Raw genomic sequence first — 17,605 nt, 5'->3', positions numbered from 1 at the left:
GGGTTAACAATGTCTTTAAAATTAACAATTAACCTGTGAAAATCGCTAATTAATCCATTGATAGGTTGTAATTAAAAAACGTAATTAACAATCAGAAAGAGAAAAATTTGTTTTTCTTTTTCAATAATTAGTAGGATAACTTTTGCTTCGCTCAACAATTGATTGTCAAAAGAAGTTAATTTACTAATCATTATTGAAGATTTGAAGATTGGAAGATTATAATCAGTTGGCTGATTGATTTGGTCAAATCAATTTACTAATTGTAAACATAAACACCAATTAAATTTGTTCATCTTTAATAATTGATTATCAAGATTTGGATTAAAAATGTCTTCCGAATGGGTGAGTAATGATTAAATTGCCAATTCGTTTTGCTTATTTTTCTCTATTGAGAAGAATTTGGTTAATTGTGACAATCATTTTTAATTGTTATTCTATTTTAATTAGAAAAGTAAAATTTCCTCCTTAATGAGTGACCACAAGTTCCTCTTGTCCCACTCATGGCGGCTTCTCATTTGGGAGAAGCCTTTTTTCCCGATAATTACTTTCCTTTCGGTTACAATTTTCTTCTGGTAAGTTAATCAATTATTCCTCTTTAACAATCAACTAAATCATCTAATTGTTCATTTCAGGATAATCGCCATGTCTAAAGCCTCCGTTATAACAACATTCGCAATCATTGGTATTTTAATTACGTTTATTGACTTTATTGGACCTACAGTTTATCCCTCGTTGGTACCACAATTTGGGTAATTGTTACAATCTAATCACTAATCCAATTGTTTATCTAGTTAATTGTTTGGAAAATTGTCTAAATTAATCTAATTCTATGGTTTTCCTTCAGTTCTCAAAGTGAATCTGATTACGAAGCTGCTTGTGGTTATCTCGCTTTACCATTTAAATTGATCGCAAAGGGAATTGATAAATTAATCGAATTGAAACAACGGCAAAAGGCCATTCTTTCGGGTGCCGTTGCTGGTGTTCTACTTCTTTCCAGTCTTCTTGGTCGAGTCAACAATTATTACCTTTGTTACCTCGCTTCGGTCATCTTTTTAATGGCCCCTGGTGCTCTTAAAAAGGCTGGAATCAATATCGATGATAGTTCCAGCAGTGGTCGAAGTGGCTCAATATCGTCTCCCGGTGGTTATGGTGGTACTACAACAACCGGATATGGTTCAAGTTCACCTTATGCTGGTGGATCATCATTCTCACCCTCAACATCATCAACACCAATTAAACCGTCGTCAGGTACCGGAAGCACAATCGGAGATGATGCTAAAACCAAATCAAACGATGACGATGATTAAACTAATATTCAAAATATCAATCAATCAATTATTCTGATCTCTTTATAATAAGATGGACAAACCAAAAAAAAATCGTTTCTTTCTCAAAAAAGTTAATCCAATTCTCCTTAATCACTAATCTCCAATCTCCAATGTTAATCGTTAATTGTTTCCAAATTGTTTTTCTTTCCTGTTGTTTTCTCATTAATTGTGATTCTCTCTGTTTGTTTGCTAGTTAATAAAAAGAAGAAGAAGAAGAAGAAGAAAAATCTCTTTTAAATGTAATCAAATTGTAATTATTTTCCTCGACTAATTAACAATCAAAATCGAAAATTAAAAATTTTGATCAAAAGTTTTTCTCTTCGATAGTATCGATTGTGATGGAACTTGAAATCTACCAGCTGATTGAATTTTTCTTTCTTCACTTTGTTGTTGTTATTTTCTTTCTCTCTTTCAATTTGATTATTTTTCCAATCTATTGATTAATTGTTTGGTTTTCTATTTTTTAATTACATTCACCATGAGAAGAATTAAACCAAAAGTATCCGAAGATGCCAACGCGGTTGTTATCCCGCCGCCCGAAGGTGAAAGTGACATGTTGAAAATAACACCTTTGGGTGCCGGTCAAGAGGTTGGTAGAAGTTGCGTTTTAATTGAATTTAAGGATAAGCGGATTTTACTTGATTGCGGAATTCACCCTGGTCTGAACGGGATCAACGCTTTGCCCTTTGTTGATTGTGTCGAAGCCGATCAAATTGACCTTCTTCTTATTTCTCACTTTCATCTTGACCATTGTGGAGCATTACCTTGGTTTCTTACCAAAAGGGCTTTCAAAGGTTAGTAGGGTCACTTTATATTCTTGACTTTAATTAGATTGGTCATTGTTTCTAATTTTCTTTTTTTCTCTTTTCGGGTTTTCTATTCTCTCAATTTTTTATCCTCTTATAGGAAAATGTTACATGACTCATGCAACTAAAGCAATTTATCGTTGGTTGTTGGCTGATTGTATTAAAGTTTCAAATATTTCAAGTGAATCAATGTTATACAATGAGGCTGATTTAGAGGCATCTATGGATCGTATTGATTTGATTAATTTCCATGAGGAGAAAGAGGTAAATGGAATTCGTTTCTGGTGCTATAATGCAGGTCATGTTCTTGGTGCTGCCATGTTTATGATTGAAATTGCTGGAGTTAAGGTTTTATATACTGGTGACTTTTCCCGTCAAGAGGATAGACATTTAATGTCCGCTGAGATTCCTGCAGTTCGTCCGGATGTACTTATAATTGAATCAACTTATGGAACTCATATACATGAGAAACGAGAGGAAAGAGAAACAAGATTCACCAGTGTTGTTTACGATACTGTTACTCGAGGTGGTCGATGTTTGATTCCCGTTTTTGCTCTTGGACGAGCTCAAGAGTTATTACTTATTCTTGATGAGTATTGGGGACAACATCCTGAGCTTCATGATATTCCCATTTATTATGCTTCCTCGTTGGCCAAAAAATGTATGGCCGTTTATCAGACTTACATTCATGCGATGAATGAAAAAATCCGCCGCCAAATTGCCATTAATAATCCATTTGTATTTAAACATATTTCAAATTTAAAGTCAATTGACCACTTTGAAGATGTCGGTCCTTGTGTGGTTATGGCCACTCCTGGTATGATGCAAAGTGGCCTTTCCCGGGAACTCTTTGAATCATGGTGTTCAGATGCTCGCAATACTTGTATCATTGCGGGTTATTGTGTTGAAGGAACTTTGGCCAAACAAATACTCGCCGAACCTCAAGAAATAACAACACTTGGCGGCCAAAAGATTCCAAGAAACTGTCAAATTGAATATATCTCATTTTCGGCTCACACTGATTACAATCAAACAAGTGAATTTATCCGATCTTTGAGACCTCCTCACATTGTCTTGGTCCATGGAGAAGCAACCGAAATGGGTCGATTAAAAGCAGCACTTCAACGTGAATACGAAGATGAACCAACACCGCCGATAGTTTATAATCCGAGTAACACAGTTTCGGTTAAACTTTATTTCCGTGGTGAGAAAACAGCCAAAGTTATGGGTTCTATTGCAATGGAACCACCATATCCAGGGAAAAGACTCTCTGGTATATTGGTTAAGCGTAACTTTAATTATCATCTTCTTGACCCAACCGATCTTAACAAATACACTGATCTCAACAAAAGTACAGTTAATCAGCGATTAAGTTTACACTTTAAAGGTACTTTTCAAGATTTAACAACAATCCTCAGTCAATTTGAATGGGAAATTGTTGAAGGTAAAAATAATACCAAAGCGATTAAATTATTCCGTCGTATTGACATATCACTTAATCCAAAGACAAATGTCCTCACGTTGGATTGGGTTGCAAGTCCAGTTTATGACATGTACAGTGACGCAGTGGTTGCACTTATATTGAAACAATCGTCAATCAAATCGGAAAGTGATGGTGAAAGTGCCGAGAAACGACCTCGACTTGCTGAAGATTATTTACTCGACGCTATTAAGGAAATGTTTTCAATTGATAACATCGTCCAGAGGTAAACAATAATAACGCTGATGGTTCAACGATCGATCAAAAAATATACTCATTTATGGTTGATGGTTCACGAGTTCGAGTTTCATTAACCAAACAGGAGATACTTTTATGTGAAAGTGATACAATTAGATCGATGTTGATCAAATTGTTCACCTGTCCAGCTTCATCGACAATAACACAATAGAGAGGAGAAATTTTCTTTCTTGGTAATTACTTGAGACATTGAATTTGATTGTTATTAGATATTTTTCTTTATTTCTTTGTTATTGATATAAAACTAATAGATTTTTGATTCTCTCGTTGTTAGGAAGTACAAAATTGAACGGCAACAAAATGGGACAAGAAAAAGAGGCAGTAACACTTATTGGGACCATCAAATGGAATCGACAATTATCATTGATTCGTGTCTGGACTTAGCGAGTTGAATATTGGTCTTTTTTTATTTATTTTCATATCTAAATCATATTTCTAATTGTGATTGGGATGTTACGTTTATCCATAATATGGATAACTTTCTGTGAGAGAGGAAACATACACAAAGATTTTATTGAAAAAACTGTGATTATTGAAGTGATTGGTAATCTTACCGTAATTGTCGAGAGTATATTGTGAATTGTATCGGGAATCGTCATCGTAGCCTCCCATGTTTCTCAATAAAATTTGAGCTCTTCGTTGTTCAATTGGACTCAATGGTGGAGCATAAGGATAACGATACTGACCCATTGGCGATTGTGAAATGTAAGGTGATTGTTTAGTTGGATAATAAGGATATTGTTGCTGTTGGATGACTATTGAAAGATGACAAATGATAATCAATTTCAAGGAAAATGATGGAAAGATAATAAAACGAGATTCGAATCATAGTTTGACAAATTCGTACTCACATCGATCTGATTTGTAACCGCCTTTTTGTCCGATAACTGAACCAATGGTGAAGATGAAAATGGATACAACCTGAAGGAAAAACAGAAGAAAAATATTACATTAATTTACTGTTATGATGTAAAGTCGATAACAAACAGAATTGAAGACATACCAAGACAGTCTTGAACATCATGATTAGTTGATTAAACTTGGTCAATTTAACGAGGAATCGCTTTAAGATTGTGGATAAACTGTTACTATCGAAGTTACTTTTCGAATTGATAATTTTCGTAACTAACCGATGTCCTTTTATATGAAAGTGAAAGTATTTAACCAAATGCATTTTCGAACTCGTCAATCCAGTCATGATAATCGTCGGTGTCTTCGTCTTATCGATAATCATCCTATTGTTTAAACTTTTTCTCTCTCTCTCTTCATGATCTCAAATTTATCGTTGTCCAGTTTTAACAATTTCTGATGGACAATCAACAGTCGTTAATGATATCCCTGTTAAAAGCGATCCCATCAACACCAAGATTCAGGATAAACAAGAAGAAAGGAAATCAAATGTTATTCAATATTCATGCTGAGTTTTCATCTTCCTCTCATCAGTTGGCTTTTCATAGTAATCAAAGTGATATATTAAAATATGATTACAATACTACCTTGAGCATCTTATCGGGTGTTTGTTTCGTCAAGGTCATCAAACTGATTGAATTACATGTACTGTAACCAATCATTTTCACAAATTTCCCACCGAGCAACTGAATTCAGTCCAATTTTTTTCTTCTGGCCGCTCTGTCGTTTTCATCAACATTAGATAGGATTAAGGTCACTCTACGTAAATCATTTTGTTAACTGTTTCAAGACAATCAACAGGCATCGAAAATCCAACCAACTAATAATCATGCTGTTCACAATCACCATCCGATCATCACCTTAATCATCACGTTGCAATTGATGATTAAGTTACAACCAATTGTTACAATCACAATCTATTCAATTGTTAAATCTCAAGACATGATGATTTCCCACCTCATCCTCATCCTCCTCCTCTGTTCCCACTCCTAAAGGTTTACAACCTAACAGAAAACAATCAAGGTTCAATTGAGAAAAAAGAATGACAATTAATTAAATCAATTCTTTTTTTTTTATTTTCTATTGTTAAAAACAATCAAATTTGCACACAATTATTAAAAATCTTCCGCTAATTTAAAACCAACTTAATAACAATAATATTCAAACCTTATTGCTAATTGTAATTAACTCTCAGTAATTTCCGAGAACCGATTGATTTAGTTATCGAAATGCAAAAAAAAGCGATCAATTAGATTTTGATTGATTTCCCCCAATTGAAAGACAATTAAAGGACAATTTACTGATTTTATTTCATTGGTTCACAAAAATCAACATAATTAAAATTGAATTTCTGTTTACTTTAATTGTTGTTTATTGTAAACACATTTATACACATTTGATTATCATTATTATTACAATAACTATGATTGTTTGAACAATTTATTTTAATTTTACAATTGCTTGTTGAGGGTAAAAAATTGATTCAAATCACAATTTAATGATAATTATTAGGCATCAGTTAAATTAACTATTACAATTGAATGAAAAATATTTGAATCTGGTTAATACAGTTAAGTGATTGAGTTAATTTGATTTACTCTTAATTCAATTGTTGACATAGTTTTTTTGTTTACTCCAAACAGAAAGCGCCCAGAAAAAGACCAGAAAATAGTGATTATTATTTATGATTAAGATGATGATTAAGATGATGATTAAGCTGATGATTAGGATGATAATTAAGAGACTAATTAGAAAGGTCAAATGAAGAGATATTTAAATTGTCATCAGTCTCGTCTAGTTGAACAATCTTGAAAATGGCAAATTTTATGGTGACAATTTTTGTGGAAATACAAACAAACAAAATAATCTTCATCATAAGCTGATTGTTTCATCATGGATTTCAGGGTGATTATCGTTATCTCATCATTAATCAGGCGTTAATCATGATTTTGTTTTTCTTTCTTTTATCATGAGAAAGTTATTTCCATGAGTTTCCAAATCCGGAAAAGTAAATGGCAATTTCCAAGTTAATCATCAAATTGTTTCTCATTTTTTTTTCTTCTTCTTCTTCTCCTGATAAAGTTCATGGTGATGATCATGATTAATGGTGATTAATGTGAAGGAACAAATTTCTGATCTATCAACAATTATTTGATTGTTTTCTTTTTTTTTCTTAAGTTCGTTCAATCATTTTCCAATCAGAATCACATTCGACTTTTAAATTATTGTGTATGAGTGTTTTTTTCTTATTTTTGGTTCGATTTTTGAAAAGATAATTAGATCAACTTTCGATTAACATTCGATGATGATGATGACTATTGGTGAGTCGAATAGTAATGATATTGTTGTACAGAATCAGCATCTTCGTAAACGTCCATTGGGTAAAGATCTTCGGCTTGTACTTGAATAGATCCTGAGGTTGAGGCACAGGAAGATTGACCATCGTCCGAATGATGATCACCGTGATTACCATTGTCACCAAATCGACCCTTGAATATTGGTGACCAAGGAATAAAGAAAGAGGAAGCCAAAGTTGACCTTCTCGATGAACCAGGGCGAAGATAACCCGATGTACCAGCGGCACCAGGGACATTTGCCGCTCCCGGAGTGGCACCTCCATTGAACAATGAAATTGCTAATTTCTGATTCTTGGGTAATGTCCCATAATATGATCCCGAAAATGATGAATTGTGTAAACCCAATTGGGACGATGTTCGGCCTGAGGCTCCACTTTTGGTCTTCATTGGTACTCGAAGATAAATTTTAAGCTTACGCACATAAAGGCACATTAATATAACCAAAGCCGATAAAAGGTTGGCACAGACTATGGTTAAATTACTGTGAGATTGAAATAAAGGTGAATAACTGGCCGCTAGAATCCAGGTTGACCAGATAAGTGCAATTAATAAACAAGTTGACGCAATCCAACGGGGCTCCCGATAATTTTCAACATTATTCCAGGTAAAAAGTGAAAATATCAGAGTAACAATATTAAGTATAATAAGATAGACCAATGAGATTAACGATTCCGTCCTAATAAGGTTACTATTAGACGGAGGCCAGGAGCAGGTATTCAGGTCGAGATTGGGTCTTGGTGGGATAATGAACAACCAGATACCAGTAAGAATAACCTGGAGTGAGAAAAGTGCCAATGCGACCATTAGAACCCTTCCTGGGGTTGAAAGGCGAAGCTGTTTAGCTGAACCGGAATCGGTCAATTTTGAGTAGCGGCGAATATTTAAAACTTTAACCAACAGCGAGGCCAAAATAAGGGAATACCCGAAGGGCATTCCAAGTCGACGAAGAACACAAACCGTAAACGATGAAGGTATCAGATAGACAAAGTTAACGGTAAATAATATAACCACACCGACCAAAGTTAAATAGCCCATTAGAGTTGTACCTGAGGTGGCAGGAAACAAGAGTCGGAAATAAAGTGCCCCAGTGATTATAAGGATAACACCAAGAGCTGAAATAACGGCTAAAGTTAAATACCATCCAGCGGGTACATTGATTGCTTCAAATCGGGTATCCCAATTATTATTATTACCATTTAAGTGATTGTTTTGAAAGGGGCTCTCATCATAACCGGATGATGAACCTAATCGATGAGCATGAGATGAGTGATCTGATTCCCAAACACATCGAGCATAACATTCAGAATCAATGGATGAGTAATTGATATTATCTCCTCCTTTAAGTATATCAAATCGTGTGAAAGATGTTGCTGATCCGGATGAATCTAATGATGAACTTAAACCACCCCCTCCTCCTCCTGAAGATGAGGAAGAAGCCGATGAAATTGATGATGGTGATAAAAATGAAGATGAAGATGATGAATTATCTGACGGAACCAATCTTGATTGTCTTATCTTGATACATCCTTGACATCCTGTTGATGGACAAGGTGATGGTTTATAGTTAACATGAGGATTGATAATTTGACGTTTACCGGTCGCTGAATCGTAGGCAATCATATGTGAATAATGAATATCACTTGGATCATTAAAGTGTAATTTAGTAATTGCCAAATGAATCCAATCTCCAGTCATTGGTTCCTTTGATCTTCCCAATCTCATTTCCCTTAATTCCCGGAAAACTTTATCCTCTACCCTAAGGTCACCAAGATAATCCGTTTCAAACTCTTTCCTTGACATTTTAGCCAATGCTGGACATAAACCTGGTTTACCTGAGCATTTATTGTACCAAGCAGTTCGTAAACCTTGTACCAGGATGAAAAGTGTATGAATCATTGGTGTTACCTGATAGGAACGCCAGAGCATTGATAATGGTGATTCGTTACGATAAAATCCTGAACTCGATTTACTTGTTACCGTTAAAATGTACTCATAAAGCCAAGTGTACTTTCTTATGGCACCTAATTGATTCTTAATTGACTGCCAGTGTCTCTCGAAAGGTTCAATTGCCCCAGGATATGGTGAGAGAGTGAAAAAATTGACTGAACTATTGTGAAAGGGTAACAACAATTGTGGATCAGGTAATGAGGTAAAAATGAATTGATGTCGAGATATAATCGCAAGATTATTGGACATTATGTTGAATAAATGTTTAACTGAAGCTTCGTTGACGATCACAAAGATTGGTACATTTTCTGGTATCGATGAGATCATTGTCTTAATAATTGTCAGATAAGATGAGGATGTAAATTGATCACTTTCCTTACTTGTATTACCTTCATCATCATTATTTTCATGTGATGATGATGAAATTGGATTAGGTAAACCCGAGACCATGGTCAAGCAAAAGTTATCCTTAAGTGAAGCTTGACCCAATAATTTAAGTGTTTGTAATGAATGTTCATCAAGTGAATGAAGTATTGCAATTTGAGTCCATTTTAAATCGTTAATTGTTTGGGTTAGTGTTTCCGTAATCATCTCTGGTGGGATGAAAAGGTTTAAATTGAGTAACACAATAGGTAAATGGTAATGTCGGGTTAAGGTGACAATCCGATGATCCTTTGAAACACCAACCATGTCAATAAGTGACAATGAGTTAAGATCAAGAGGAGTGTCATCCTCACAATCATCTGACCCTCTCTCAAGAACTGGATATATTTTGGTTAAATGATGAGTTCCTAATTCAGGATGATTACATGTATCGTAAACCCTCATACCTGTTGTAAGGGAATTGAATAGATAGATGGAGAGAGAGAGAGAGAAATGGGACAAAGATTGAAGTTAAATTGTGATTAAGATTTTAAACTGACTATTAATATCTTTTTGCACTCAATTAATATTAAAAGAGTGACCATTGATTGGGTCAGTTAGAGGGAAATTAGTTCATTAACTTACCCAATTTAACACCGGGAATCAATGATTGGGTAACTTGATATCCATTTAGTAAACCTTTATCTTGGTTAATCAATGAGATTAACCATCTCATTGATTCAAAGATGATTATTGATTTATCCTTAATCTTACCGCATCCATAGATACCTCGAGATGATGACTCGTGGACATCAAGTAAACTGGTCAGATAAATATCGGAATTTTCACCAATCACCTGAATTGGTTCTGATTTTTTTACTGGTTTACATTGTTCCTTATAGTTAATCTCACTACTTGAACTGATCCTGGTCAAGTAAATTGTCAAGATAAACAGGATGACCCATTGTAATTGTTTACACACAAGCACATCCATATACTTGAGTGTCTATTTGTGCTGGATGTTGACAAGAGATTAATAGATTAAGAGATTAATGGATCAAATTGATGAACACAGATGAGATGAGAAAACTGATTTATTCACATTGAGAGTTGATTAAAGAAATTTACAAGATCAACAGGTAGGAGAGAGATCAAGGTTCGAATTCAATTGTCGAACAAGAAGAAAAAGTTCTAAATCAAGTTCGAAGCGTTGGTGTCGATTGGTAATCCAAGTACAATTAGTAGCAGTAAACAAATTGATCAATTCAATGAATGAATGAATGAATAATAATCCAATAGTAATTGTAATTTAATTGAAGAAAAACAAAACGATATGAACAACAATTAATCAATGATCACAGTTAATTAATAGATTGTAATGATTGCCACATGAATGACATTAACTGGAAATATTTGATTTCCATTCATTAAAAAAGGATTAAAATATTAATTATATTAATATTGTGAAGATGAACAAAAACAATTTGATGATGAGAAATATTTAATTTTTGGCAACATTAAAGGTATGATGATGATATCAAGATGAAAATGTGACAGATGACAAGAAAACGTAAACAAAGGTACGTAAGGTGAGTAACCACACCCCAAGAGACAAGGTAAACACCATTGACAAAATAAGCAATTAGAAAAACAATAATAAACAAAAGGGAAGACACTAAGTAAGTGTATTGGTTTTCAATACTATTCAATAGTAACCACATACAAATACATATTACCTGAAATCTTACGTTTACATCTACCTGGCTTAGGTAACTGTATAAATGAAGGTAAAGAAAGAGAGAGAGAGAGAGATGTTGATCTGCTTACAATCAAAGTTAATTACAATAGTTACCTGACTGGTTAAGTCTAAACAAGTTTAACCACAACGTTTGCAAAGATCCAACCTTTAAAAGGTGTGCTTAGGACATTTATTGGTTGCCGTATATTAAGTGTATTGGGTTGATTATCAATCGACTGAGACCCGATTATCTAAATAAAACAACAAAAAACGCAATCGAATCCGCGATCTTTAACTTTGCACGTTTCCGATATTTATTATCTTTTATGTACGTATATAACTTACCGGTCATCTTATTAGTTACTTTATCGATATTACAACAAGACTGACCTTTGCTTTTGAAATATATTCGAGGTTGAAATTGGAGAGAGAGAGAGAGAGAGAGAGAGATTGATCAGAATTCAATTCCTACCGGAATCTGAGATAAACTTGAATGTCAAGTTTTTCCTCTTTATTAACAAATCATATTATTAACAGTTTACTAAATAACTGTTATTATATTTAACTAATCAAGTTAATTGTCTTACTAATCAATGTGTTACTTAAACGGATATATAATAATATATATATAATTACAATTGGTTGTTTTTACTAATCCACTTAATCCGTTTTCATTGTTATTCTGATCATGTTTATTGATTGGCTTTGTTTTTCAAGATCTATTGTTTTGTAATGTAATTGCAAAGTTAATTTAATTTTTGCAATTTAAGTTTTTCAATTAAAAGGTTTCCCTTAACTAATATTAGCAATCAAACTGATTAATAATATAATATTAACCTCTTGATATTAATATAAGGTTTCCAAGTTTGAATTCATTAATAATACATCTGAATGATTAACATAATGCCATGTAAGTGATTAGTTAATTGTTGGCTAATCTCGTCTCATTTTTCAATCTATTGTATTTCATTTAATTGATTAGATTTGATTATGATCCATCATCATTGTTAAATAATATCAGGAAAAAAAATGATCAGTCAATTTTATGATTAAATTACAAATTGAATGGTAACAACAATTAAAAGATTATGATTAATACAAGAGAGGCAAGAATAAAAGTTATTAATCATTTAGCTAATCATTTTGTTATTTTCTGACTGTGATTAACTTTTAAATAAATTATCCAACGATTATGATGTGACAATAATAACATGATTCGTTATTATCGTTGTCGTTTTCATCGTCGTTAATAGTTTTTAGCACTCGGAGTTTTTATCAGCACGCTAACATCGTTGGAACGATGAAAATACAATCAATTAAAGTCAATTACATGGTTACGATTGTTGTATCAAGTGAATCAAAGCAAATCAGAAAAAAAATTCAGGTAAAAAAAGACCATAATCAACAAATCACTTCAAACAACAATCAACTAATCACGATCTGGTCACTCAGGTCAACCTTAAATTTTTTTAATTACACCTTAATCATTTCCGAGTTTACTTTAACCATGTTAACAACGTTTCATTGAATATTCAATCATGTATGTTAATTGTTACAATGTAATCACATTGAGTTAACTTTTTCATGAACTTATCACTTGATTTTATTAATCAGTTTCTTTCAATTTGTTCTTGGTTGATTGTTTAGTTAATCATGATGATAATGAACTAACAATTAATTTAATATTTTCTCATATTGTTTCAACAATATGCTAATCAATTGTTGAGTTAATTGTTGTAACAATTAGTTTGATAAAATAATTTCTTACTTTCCGATTGTGATTTGAATTGATGAATCAATTTAACTGTGGGTACAATTTAAATTAAATTAAATTACTTGTATTAATCAACTATTTATATTATCATCATGATGCTGATCATTATTATCAGTACAATTATATAATCATCAGGATAATCAAAGTCTCATTTAAATGAATTAGTTAATCTTAAATATAATATATCTGATTGAATTTAATAGTTAGTTAATTGTGACGACGATGATGATGATAATGATGATTAACTGGTACCTGTATATTTAATTATAATTATGATTGTGATTAAAATTAAAGACGATTTTACCTCAATCGACTGATTAACTTGATTAAAAGTTAAGAAAAGTTTTTCTATCTCATTTAAATTAACCATAAATATTAAATTGAATTGTTCAACAATCAACAATCAAACGAATCAACAATGACAGTAGTAAATCAACCGTAATATTGATACGTTCAACTTACAGTTGATTGTTAAAGTTAATCCAGTTAAATCATATTAAACATTATCCAGAAAATGTTTTCAACAATCAAGTGAATAAAAAAAGTAACGATTTTCAATCAATTTGATAACAATTAGAAAATCAGAAAAGGAAAAAAAGTAAGAAGCAAAAAAGTATCAACATTGACAATCAAATATAATTAACTCACTAATCAACGTATTAATTATTAACCATATCAACCAAGTTAACTAATATAGAGCATTACAATTAATCAAGATTAACTGAATCAAATCTGAGAGAGAGAGAGAGAAAAAAACTCAAATGATTAAAAAGTTTCCCTTGAATGATAAAAGACAAGGAAGGAAAAAAATCGAATAAAAATCGAAAATCGACTTTTCGATTTTTCTTGAAAAAGTTAATTAACACAAACAATTGAAATTGAAGAAATTAGTTAAACATTATCACAGTATTAAGGTGGTGATGATGGTGATGAATGTGAACACATATAATAGACAAGGGTAATTATCTTAATCTGTCAACCAATCTAACGGTTTGTTCATATTGTTTTTACCTGAATTTTCAATGAGCTTTCAACTTCCGTTTCCTTTTCACTTATATTTGAGTTAATTAAAACCAACTAAACGATTGTGAGAGTGAGTCTATCATATGATTGTGTGTATATGTGAGTGATCATGATGATAAGCAAATTAATGACAATGATTTGTAACCTTGATAAGAAGAGAAAGAGAAAAGTAAGAGAGTCAGAACTTTTTCTTCATGAATAATAAATTCTGAAAGAAAAAAAAAATGATATAATGATAGAGAATACAAGTGAAGCTTAACGATTAAGACACACGAACTTACTAGTACTTCATCCTGTTGACACTACCTTATCTTTGCATCACTAAATTATCATCATCATCCTCATCATCAACAATAACTACAACAACATCATCATCAGTAATTATCATGATCAACAACATCATCATTTTGTATATTATTGAAAGTCAATGAGCCAGAGTAAGACAAGGTTACCTGTTCAATGAATATAATTTGTTAATCATTTAAGGTAAAAAAAGCAACAATTTAAATTAACTAACAGGTAAAAATAACATTTACGGTTGATTTAAGGTTATATTGTGATGAACATGATCAGGTAAATTTGGGTGAAAACGATATTCAAACTTCAATTTCAATCTGATTCATAATTTTTCATCTGATTTTAAATTGTTTTGTAATACAAAATTAAGTTTCGGATTTACAATTAAATTTAAATCATCAGAAAAAAACAACTTTTTTTTTCTTGTTAATCAAGAGCAATTTACTATTTACTTTAATTATATTTTCAACTAAATTTTCATGATCATGAATTTTAACTGATTGATATACGGAAACTTTTACAACGCAACTAAACAATTAACTAATCGTTGATTAAATCAGCAGAATTTTTTTTTCTGTATAAACAAAATTATAATTAATTATTTACATTTTGATTGATTTGAATCAGTTAGATGATCATCAAGATCAATTGAGTTTCACTTTGTTCAGTTTTTCTTGCTCATTATTATAGCTAATCTATTTTACCTTTTTACTAAATTGTAACAATCAGTTAACTAAATCAAGGTAACACACAATCAGCCTAACTAAATGAGCTTTCAAAGTAAAGGTTAATCATTTGTAATAATTACAATTGTTAATCATGATGATATCAAAAACATTAAATCAAAAGGTGTGTGTATGTTTATATCAATTGGGTGAAGTAAAATCGTAACAATTAATTGACTGATTGTTATTATTATTATGATTTAAAACAATTAACTTGAGATCAGTACTGATGAATAAAAAAGATACGAGAAAAAAAAAGTGAAACTTAAAAATAATCATCAAAATGATCATGATTTAATCACAATCAAATTAATGACAATAATCAAGCTTTACAGTGACAATATAAAGACAACAAAGATTTAATTGTTTGCACTTAAATTGTTACCATGATTAAGTTTACCTTTCATATACTATGAAGGTGTGATGTATGTGTGTGAGTGTATTTATATTATTATTATTGTAGATTTTAATTGTTAGTTAGTTGATTGCTAACCAACTAATACACAAAAGTTGATGGTGTTTGTTATCATTATGATTAAACAATGAATCAAATCTTGGAATGAAAATCAAAGTAAAACAACAATAAGAGAGTAGAAAAAGTTATATAATCATGACGATTATGATTGTGATGATTGAATAGATTGTTAATTGTGCTTGATGATTTCTCTTTGTTGATAGAGAAAAAAAATATTACATAAATCATTGAATTTATATGAAGAAAAAAAGTTCTGATTCGATGATTACTTTTTCATCTTAAACAGAAAAGTGTTCATCTTGATACATATACACTTTTGGAACGTGAAAATGAAAATGAAACTTTTTTTCCTTCTCGAATTCAGATTCCCTTCAGAATGTACCCTGAAATCTCATGTAAAGATGGTGAAAATTTTTGGTGAGAAAACATGATGATGATGATGATGATTGAAAGAAAATGAAAATGAAAAAAAATCATCAAAATGTTCAATCAAAACAATGGATAATGATGATACCTGACTAATGGTTTGATGGTGGTGGTAATTGTTGTTGTTATTGTAACAACAATATATTGTTGATGATCATCTTCATGATAATAATGGTGATAATAAATATATTTTCATCATGATTTTTCATGATACAATAATTTCAGATCAAAAGTAAACAATATTTGTTATTGTTTAGGTTTTTCTTTTCGAAACTTTTTTTTCTTTCACAAAACTTTACTTAACATGGAGCTTTCATTTTCACCTTAAGATTTAGATTCTTGCATGATCATTATCATGATCATCGCTGAATTTTTGTCTTGCTTGACACTTTTTTACATTCATTCATTCATTTCCTTGATTGTGTGTCTTTCATGGTATTTTAATCACAATGATACGATTTATTTTCTGCTTCCATGAAGAAAAAATCTCATGAAACTTTCACCGAATTCATTTTTCTTTCATGATAACAATTTTTTCACAATTTTTTGTAGAAAAAATTTTTCAAACTGTTAATCTCTTTTACTAATCTTTCAAATGGATTAATAATTTTTAAGTGATCATTTGAAAAGAAAACAATTTTATTCAATCAAACTCATCAAGTAGATATTATTTTTAGTTGATCAATATGATCAATTGCTCAATTGTTGACAATTTGAAAAAAAATATAAACTGACAAATAACAGAAATCATTGATTGTTGCTGTTTTTGATTCACCTTAATTCAGTTAAGTTTATTGGACAATTAAGATTTGGTTAAATATATAATTATGATCTTTATCATCATCAACTATTATTATATTGATTTGATTATAATCAGATTGCTTTTTAATAATAGATTGTAGATCTGGACACGATAGACAATTAACTTCAAGTATTTAAATTGTTGTTTGTTATTTGGAAACAATTTAAATTGTTATCAATCAGATATTTCAATATAAACAAGAATTAGATATGATTAACTTGATGATATCCTAATTTACTACTTGTTAGTTTGAAGGATAATCAACAACAATCAAGGAAATATTATATTAAGATAACTATTATATTTGTCTACAATTACAGTTTTAATTAAAGATACTTATAACAATTAAGTTGATTCTCAAATTAATTTTTCTGAAACGTATCAATATCCTTCAGATATTGTTAATTGTATCATCCACAGTAATTAACGTTTATTAATTGTGAAAAACACTTTATTAACTTTGAGTTACGTTAACAATTTAAACCATCATTGAATTTAATTAGGAATCAAATTGAAGATTCAATGTTATTTTGTTTCTTCAATAGTAATTTGGTTAATTGTCAAGTGTAGGTTCACTTTTACTTTGATTAAATTAGTTAATTGTTGGAGGTTTACTTTTAGTTTAAACTCAATAAGGTGTTGATATTGAAAGTTTGAATTTGGTAGTGAAATCAAATCGTAACAATTAAGTAAGAAAAACTTTTGATTGTTTAGTTTTGAATATGTTTTTCGGCTTTAATTAATTAACAATTAACAATGATAAAAATCGTTGATTGTGATTAACTTGATAATCAAAGGGAATAATAGAGATGAGTGATTAAGGATATTTACTTATTTGTCTTGGTCTTTCTTTATATCAATCATTTTGATGTTGTTTTGATTAATACAATCAACAAT

General features: G+C 31.0%; 4 protein-coding genes across 4 annotated transcripts; 2 read left to right on the top strand and 2 right to left on the bottom strand.

Moving 5' to 3' along the window:
• Nucleotides 1–114: 114 nt before the first annotated feature.
• LOC128386943 (uncharacterized) lies at nucleotides 115–1,555 on the top strand. The gene is made up of 4 exons (XM_053346059.1): nucleotides 115–342; nucleotides 448–572; nucleotides 633–749; nucleotides 845–1,555. Exons 1-4 carry the CDS (start codon nucleotides 328–330, stop codon nucleotides 1,305–1,307), a joined length of 720 nt encoding a protein of 239 aa, XP_053202034.1. The 5' UTR covers nucleotides 115–327; the 3' UTR covers nucleotides 1,308–1,555.
• Nucleotides 1,556–1,687: 132 nt separating this feature from the next.
• On the top strand, nucleotides 1,688–5,926 carry LOC128386939 (cleavage and polyadenylation specificity factor 73-like). Its single transcript, XM_053346053.1, is given in 4 exon segments — nucleotides 1,688–2,122; nucleotides 2,235–3,827; nucleotides 3,830–4,045; nucleotides 4,147–5,926. Coding segments are annotated over 3 exon segments (2,103 nt in total). The 5' UTR covers nucleotides 1,688–1,806; the 3' UTR covers nucleotides 4,024–4,045; nucleotides 4,147–5,926.
• Nucleotides 4,146–5,070, bottom strand: LOC128387026 (uncharacterized). Its single transcript, XM_053346162.1, has 4 exons — nucleotides 4,876–5,070; nucleotides 4,724–4,793; nucleotides 4,427–4,627; nucleotides 4,146–4,354 (listed from the first exon to the last, which is right to left on the bottom strand). Exons 1-4 carry the CDS (start codon nucleotides 5,068–5,070, stop codon nucleotides 4,332–4,334), a joined length of 489 nt encoding a protein of 162 aa, XP_053202137.1. The 3' UTR covers nucleotides 4,146–4,331.
• A 203-nt stretch (nucleotides 5,927–6,129) lies between the features above and the next one.
• On the bottom strand, nucleotides 6,130–11,241 carry LOC128386935 (uncharacterized). The gene is made up of 2 exons (XM_053346050.1): nucleotides 10,094–11,241; nucleotides 6,130–9,915 (listed from the first exon to the last, which is right to left on the bottom strand). Exons 1-2 carry the CDS (start codon nucleotides 10,440–10,442, stop codon nucleotides 7,097–7,099), a joined length of 3,168 nt encoding a protein of 1,055 aa, XP_053202025.1. The 5' UTR covers nucleotides 10,443–11,241; the 3' UTR covers nucleotides 6,130–7,096.
• Between the last annotated feature and the right edge of the window lie 6,364 nt (nucleotides 11,242–17,605).

This window comes from Panonychus citri, unplaced genomic scaffold (assembly GCF_014898815.1).
Source record: "Panonychus citri isolate SS breed McGregor unplaced genomic scaffold, ASM1489881v1 Contig00077, whole genome shotgun sequence".
In the NCBI taxonomy this organism is placed as follows: domain Eukaryota; kingdom Metazoa; phylum Arthropoda; class Arachnida; order Trombidiformes; family Tetranychidae; genus Panonychus; species Panonychus citri.
The sequence above is the reverse complement of the archived record's forward strand: the minus strand, read 5'-3'. Positions and strand labels throughout refer to the sequence as shown.

Bases quoted from the DNA above. Each gene is read 5' to 3' on its own strand.
- LOC128386943 (XM_053346059.1), top strand. The intron at 573-632 runs GTAAGTTAATCA...TGTTCATTTCAG, and splicing joins TCGGTTACAATTTTCTTCTG to GATAATCGCCATGTCTAAAG. The intron at 750-844 runs GTAATTGTTACA...GTTTTCCTTCAG, and splicing joins TCGTTGGTACCACAATTTGG to TTCTCAAAGTGAATCTGATT.
- LOC128387026 (XM_053346162.1), bottom strand. From the start codon at position 5,070: ATGACTGGATTGACGAGTTCGAAAATGCATTTGGTTAAATACTTTCAC. The intron at 4,794-4,875 runs GTATGTCTTCAA...TTTTTCCTTCAG, and splicing joins TGATGTTCAAGACTGTCTTG to GTTGTATCCATTTTCATCTT. The intron at 4,628-4,723 runs GTGAGTACGAAT...ATCTTTCAATAG, and splicing joins CGGTTACAAATCAGATCGAT to TCATCCAACAGCAACAATAT.
- LOC128386935 (XM_053346050.1), bottom strand. From the start codon at position 10,442: ATGGATGTGCTTGTGTGTAAACAATTACAATGGGTCATCCTGTTTATC. The intron at 9,916-10,093 runs GTAAGTTAATGA...CCCTTACAACAG, and splicing joins GATTCCCGGTGTTAAATTGG to GTATGAGGGTTTACGATACA.